Below are 6,314 nucleotides of genomic sequence, written 5' to 3'. Positions count from 1 at the left end.
TACCATCCCGCTGGCTGAAGGAAAGTCAGGCCCCACCCCTCGGGAAAGAAGTGGGAGTTTGACACCGGCTCGGTCCTGTCCCCACCGTCCCAGAATCCTGGAGTTAGAGTCTACACCCAGTCTGGCCTCCATGCTCCCGTCGGCGGCCAAAGCAAAATCGGGGGATCTCGGAGAGGGCCGAGTCCCGTGAGACACCTTCCCTCACATGGCTGTCTCAGGACGGGATTCTGTCCATTCGTCTGGGACCAGAACCCATGGCACGTCCCAAGGCAGCCCCGCTGCTCCAGACCCGGTGCCCCAGGACCGTCCTGATGCCACCTCGTCCTCCTAGGTTTCTTTTCTCCCACGGGGTGGGGGCCCTCAGAAGAAGAACGGTTCATCGTTCTCTTTCTGTCTCCGTTCGTAGGTGTTCAGAAATCTGCGGATCTTGGACGAGGAGTCGTTTTTCAGAGCTTCAATTTCTGAAAAGGGGTGGTAAAGAACACGTGTGATGCAAGGCAGTCCTCCACTAGAAGCTGTTCCCCTCCCCGACTTGATCATGCCCCGGGGGCATGGAAAGAGTCCTCCACTCCCCATCCAACTCCAATCTCCTGAGCCCATAACTTCCCCTTGCCTCGTTCTGTCCTTCTACTACCACCCACCCAAGGCTGCGGAGATGGGAAAGCCTGAAATACGAGACAGAGGAAAGAGGAAGACAGAGAAATCAATCCGTCAGTGGATGGTATTTCCAGAGCGCTTACCGTGTGCAGAGCACTGCATTAAGCGCTAGGGAGAATATAGTCAACTAGAATGAACAGACAGATCTCCCAGTCCATAAGGAGCTAGCAGTCTAGGGGGAAATAGCTGCTAGAGGCTCAGAGGGCCATCATTCAGAAAGGGAGTGAAGGAGAAAAGCAAGACAGAGGAGGAAGCACAGAGCATGGCGAAAGACAAAAGAGGGAGAGAGAGAGAGAGAGAGAGAGAGAGAGAGAGAGGGAGGGAGGGAGAGAGAGAAGAAGGGAGGGAGAGAGAGAGAGAGAGAGAGAGAGAGAGAGAGAGAGAGAGAGAGAGAGACTAGGGGACAGATGGAAAGGGTGCGTGTCTTTGTTTAGGACTCACTCTGGAAAATGATTTTGAACGTCTCCTAGGAGAGCAGCGGGCTTGCGGGATAGAGAGTGATGGTGTGTACTGTGTGGAAAGGAAACAAACTATTATTTTCCTCATTTGTGTGCCCATCCATCTGTCCACCCGCTTCCCGGAAGGAAGTCTGGAGAAGGACATGGCTTACATATTCAGCCCCCGGAGTCAGGGAGGAGGAGCCAAGAGAGGCCTCCTCTGGGATCTGGCCAAGAAAAGGGGTCAGGCCAGATGGTGTGGCATTACTTTGTTGGTTTTTGGTTTGTATGTTTGCTTGCTTTCCCCAGTGCCCTCCACTCCCCACTCACCGAGGAAGACAACGGCCGCAAATTTCACATCTGGTTGGATGCAGTTGGTATAGGCCAGAGCTTGGGACAAGAAAATGGGATGGAAGTCCCCAAAGCTCTTCATCTGGGGAGGAGGAGGAGGAGGAGAGTGAGAGACCCTAACCCATCCCCAACCTCCTTGACGATGCGCCCCAACTCTCCAACTTCCACTTCCACTACAGGACACGGAGCTCTCAACCTCTCCTGGTCCCTTTCGCAAATCAACCCCTCTAGACGGTAAGGTCATTGCGGGCCGGGAACGTGTCTACCAACCATTCAACTGTGCTCTCCGAGGAGCTCGGTACAGTGCTGTGTACAGAATAATTACCCAACAAATCCCACCGATGTGCCCCGCAGGAGGGATCCGCGCCCAGAGTTCCCACCCCAGACCCAAGAACACCCCCTCCCAGCCCCCATCCATCCCTGACCTTCTCACCAAAGCCGTCCAGATGGTACCATAGGCCCTGCTCTCCCTCTCTTCCCACCTCAACTTCCATCCAACGACTCTGGAGTCCCTCCAGCCGATATTCTGGGCCAGCCAGAAGAATGTACATCTGGCTTTCTGGAAACAGAGAACCCGAGGGGTGGGTGTCACGGGGCGGCAGAGCCCCGGACCGGGGGCTCAGAGAGAATGGATACTGTGGAGGGTGGAGGAGACTCACTTTGGCCACTGTCGGGTGCTCGTCCTTCAGGTGGAAGAGGACGGGGAGGAGGCAGCAGATCAGCTTCTGACCGAGACGGGATTTTGGAACCGTCACACAGCTGCTGGCCACGGCTTCCAGCAGCTCCAGGGCTGCCACCCGCACTTGGGGTCTCTCTTGAGGAGAAATCCCCGGTGGAGTGTGTGGGAGGGGCAGGAGATGAGGGGAGGGCTGCGGGCACCGGAGCGGGGGCTGTGGACCCCAGGGCAGGGACAACTTAGTGACTGAGGTCTTCGGTTGGAGAGTAAGGAGCGAGGACATCGCCGGCATAGGGTGGGACGCAGTGTCGAGCGGGGGGCGGGGGTGAGCCGTGGCTCGCCGCGGGTCTGACGAGATGAGGAAGGGCAGCCGATGCCCCGAGCCCTGTGGGAGTTGTGGAAGCGGCCGCCTCCGGGCTCTGGCACAGCCGGGGTCGGGGCGGGAGTTCCCGGGCTCCGGCCCTGCGGCGGCTGCTCCCCTGTCCCCTCGAGGCCCTCAGATTTATGTCGTCAAAGAACGGGTTCAGCATGAGGACGATATCCTTAAACAGGTGGCCGAGTCCCCGACTGCCCAGGCTGCGGGCGCTGAGAGTCGCCGCGTCCATGGCCACTAGGAGCCCCTCCTGGTTGTTCTGGGTGATGCCCTCCAGGAGGAAGGGGAGCTGAGCAAGGAGCACTGGGTGTTGAGGAGACGAGGGCAAAGAGGGCGACGGTGAGGCAGTCCTCCCCGAGACTGCTCCCCTGGCCCCTCGATCCCGGGCCCCCCCCCCGGACTGCCCACCCCGGGGCCGCCCCCGACCGCTCCCGGGAGTCCTTTGTCGCCCCGCTTCCCCTTCCCGATCTGGGCCCTCCCCGGGGGCGGGATGCTCTCAAAGACTGTCCGGGTCGCGGGCTGGTGTTCCCCCCGGCCCTACACCCTATAGGGGTGGCCCTAGGGCTGGGCCCCTGACCTTGTCGTGGTTGAGGGGCAGGCTGGTGAGGGCCTGCAGGCTGATGACTCGCACCACGGGGTCGGGGTCCTTTAGGCCGTCCCGGAAGATGAACCGCACGACCTTGGGATCCAGGACAGTCTTCATGCCGGGGGTCCAGATCAACTGCCACAGAAAACCGTGTCTGCGCCTGGACCGCGTAGGCGAAGGGGGCGGGAGTCTGATGCTCGGGAAGGCGGAGCCGGGACCCGCAGAGAGGGGGCAACGAGTGCCAAGCTGTTTGGGACGGGGGCGGGGACCAGTACCTCCCCGCTCCCCTCCAACCTCTGCCCACCCTCTCACCCGGGGTTCGGGGTCCGGGGGTCCCTGGCTGAAGGTGACAGTGCCCACCGCGGATCCGAGCCGTCTCTCCGGGGCCCTAGACCCCTGTTCGTACCTCGGACAGCAGCCCCATGGCCACACTCCGGCCCTGCGGGTCTTTCTCCTGCAAAGAGCTGGCCACCATTTGCAGGAGTTCGGCCACCATCCGGCACCTGCTCTGGACCAGGATCCTGGGGAAAACAGCCCCGCAGGGCTGAGCTCAGAGAGGAGTCCGGGAAGCCCCGGGGCCGGGGAATAGGAGCTCGGGGAGGGCCAAGGGTAGGGCAGTTAACTGCGGAGGCTACTCTGCACCCGCTCGTCCAGACCAATTTCTTGGGGGATCCTGCCCACCCCGTCACACACACACACACACACACACACACACACACACACACACAAACACACACACACACACACACACACACACACACACACACACACACACACCCCTGGCCAGAAGGGCCACGGCCTCCTGGAAGGTGTTGAGGGATGAGAAGAGGTGCCAGCCATCCTGCAACTCCATGGCTATGAAGATCTGCCAACATCCTCTGGTGAACAGAAGCCCCCTCAGGGCCTCCAGGGCCGTCCTGAAAGCAACGAGGGTTTGGGGGTTCAGAGCGGGGTGGGTAGTGCGAGAGCACCCGAGGGTGTCCGTCAGTCCTGCCGATTCTGGGCATGTACCCAAAAAGTCTTGTCCTATCACAGGCAAGCCCTACCCCCAGGGGTAGGACACACAAGACCTGCCCTCCAAATCCCCCATCCCTGCCATGTTTGGTCCCCAGCCCAGCAGGGACAACCTGGACCAGGAGCTCCCTGGAATTTCTGCCATCTCCGGCCTCCCAGACCCACGGCCCATCGGCTCCCCAGCCCCTTGGAGCCCCCGGCCCCAATTCAGAGTCCTCGAGGGATCTATCCGGTGATCGGGGGATGAGCCATCCGCACTTGGAGTATCTCCTTCACGGGTCCCTCTCCCCCAGCTCCACATCCCTCCGGTTGCTCACCTCCAGGGGCTGAGGGCAGAGGGGACGGTGGGCTCCACGGCCAAGAGCACTCGTTCCCCCACCAGGCCCAGCTCCAGCACATACTGGATCTGGATGATGAAGGCCAGAAAGAGCTGGGGGAGGAGTTGAGCCACATCCACCGAGTACTCCACAGCAAAGAGAAGCTCATATAGCGTGTTCACAGCCTTGTGGGGGAGCACATGGGCTCAGCCAGAAGTTCTCCCCAACCCGACCTGCCCCCTGGCCTCTGTCCATGGCTCCCTTTGACCCCACACCCGGGGCCCACTCTGAGCCGAAGCCCCGGGCAGGGATAGGCAGCACCCAGCTCGGTGGCCCCTCTCGGGGCTTGGCCCCCTGTGCCCTCGAGGACAGCCCCCGACTCCCACCCCTGGCTCACAATCGATCCCCATTTTCTTGATGAGGTAACTGAGGCATGGGGAAGTGACCTGACTTGCCCAAGGTCACCCAGCAGACAGGGCAGAGCAGGGATCAGAACCCAGGTCCTTCTGTCTCCCAGGCCCGCACTCTGTCCACTACCGTGTCACAGGCTCCTTACCGTTGCTCATCACTTCCTCCTTGAACTCTGTGTCCTCGGGGGTTGGAGCGACCCGGGAGGTGCTCATCACTTCCTCCTTGAACTCTGTGTCCTCGGGGGCTGGAGCGACCCGGGAGGTGTTCATCACTTCCTCCTTGAATTCTTTGTCCTCGGGGACTGGAGCGACCTGGGAGGTGCTCATCACTTCCTCGTTGAACTCCGCGTCCTCGGGGGCTGGAGCGACCCGGGGGGTGCGGGCGAAAAGCCTTCTGAAATGAGCCTTTCGGGCCCATTCCAGGAAGCGCCGCATCCTGGAGGTCTCACTCGCAGAAAAAATTCTCCTGGAGCAGTAGGAAGAGTTGAAAGAGGAGAGGTAAAAGGGGGTTGAAAGAGGATCCTGTAATGGGGCACCTACCTCTCCCAGTCCCCGGCCTCAGCCTCCCCTCGAAGGTTAAGAAAATGAGGGAGGGGGAGGCACCTCCAGCACCTCCCATAACTGCCGCTGTCCTCCCCTCCTCCACTCCCCTTCGCCTCCTCACTTCTCCTGCTTCTCAGCCCCTGCTTCCCCTCGGCCCCCAGCCCCTGGCCCCAGACTGGACCCCCGCCCGTTCCCCTTCTCTTGCCCTCCCAGCTGACCACATCCCGGGCCCACGGACAGAAGAGTGGACTGACCGGATGAATCGAGATATTCCGCTGATCGTTATCACCCGACGCTACTCTACTCTGCTCTACTCTACTGTTCGCTAATCTAACTAAAGTCCCCTTCCCTAGCCCAACAAGTCCCCCCCTCCACCTAGCCCCTCTCTAGTCCCCCTCCCTAGCCCACAACAAGCCCCCCCGCCTCTTCCTAGCCCTCCCCAAACACCTTACCTCAACAAATAAACGAAATCATTCTCTTTCCTCTCTACGTTCCAATCTACTCTCAAGCTGCGAACCACCAAACTACCACGGAAAGCACCACTAACTCTCCAACCACTACCAACACCTCGGCCAACGGTCCAATGAACACTTCCTGTCCCCAACGGGCAGACCCCTCGCGCCCGGGCTCTGACATCAGTAGCACATCGCAATCGGTTGCCAGGCAGGGCTCGAGCCCCTCTCCTTTTCGCTCCCCCACCCCTCCTTTCCTCCTCACGGTCCCCCCCGCCCCCGCCCAACCTATGGTCTCTGACCTGCAGTCTTCGTCCACGTGTCCTGAGGATCTGCCTTTTCCCGGCTTTCTTTGTGGACTGTGCCCCCTGCACCCCCCCCCCCACACACACACACATACATATATATTCTAGAATTTGAGCCCGTTGTCGGGTAGGGACCATCTCTATATATGTTGCCAACTTGTACTTCCCAAGTGCTTAGTACAGTGCTCAGCAC

General features: G+C 60.3%; 1 protein-coding gene across 1 annotated transcript; it reads right to left on the bottom strand.

Annotated features, from left to right (window-relative positions):
- Positions 1–1,099: 1,099 nt before the first annotated feature.
- On the bottom strand, positions 1,100–5,256 carry LOC119921774 (maestro heat-like repeat family member 5). The gene is made up of 10 exons (XM_038741819.1): positions 4,957–5,256; positions 4,412–4,596; positions 3,854–3,997; positions 3,487–3,601; positions 3,065–3,215; positions 2,628–2,797; positions 2,105–2,260; positions 1,879–2,004; positions 1,425–1,527; positions 1,100–1,167 (listed from the first exon to the last, which is right to left on the bottom strand). The coding sequence occupies exons 1-10, from the start codon at positions 5,254–5,256 to the stop codon at positions 1,124–1,126; spliced, it is 1,494 nt and encodes a 497-aa protein (XP_038597747.1). The 3' UTR covers positions 1,100–1,123.
- Between the last annotated feature and the right edge of the window lie 1,058 nt (positions 5,257–6,314).

This window comes from Tachyglossus aculeatus, unplaced genomic scaffold (assembly GCF_015852505.1).
Source record: "Tachyglossus aculeatus isolate mTacAcu1 unplaced genomic scaffold, mTacAcu1.pri SUPER_30, whole genome shotgun sequence".
NCBI lineage: Eukaryota > Metazoa > Chordata > Mammalia > Monotremata > Tachyglossidae > Tachyglossus > Tachyglossus aculeatus.
This window is presented reverse-complemented; position numbering and strand designations above follow the sequence as displayed.

Bases quoted from the DNA above. Each gene is read 5' to 3' on its own strand.
- LOC119921774 (XM_038741819.1), bottom strand. From the start codon at position 5,256: ATGCGGCGCTTCCTGGAATGGGCCCGAAAGGCTCATTTCAGAAGGCTT. The intron at 3,998-4,411 runs GTGAGCAACCGG...CGTTGCTTTCAG, and splicing joins TCTGCCCTCAGCCCCTGGAG to GACGGCCCTGGAGGCCCTGA. The intron at 1,168-1,424 runs GTGAGTGGGGAG...CTTTCCACACAG, and splicing joins TGCGGCCGTTGTCTTCCTCG to TACACACCATCACTCTCTAT.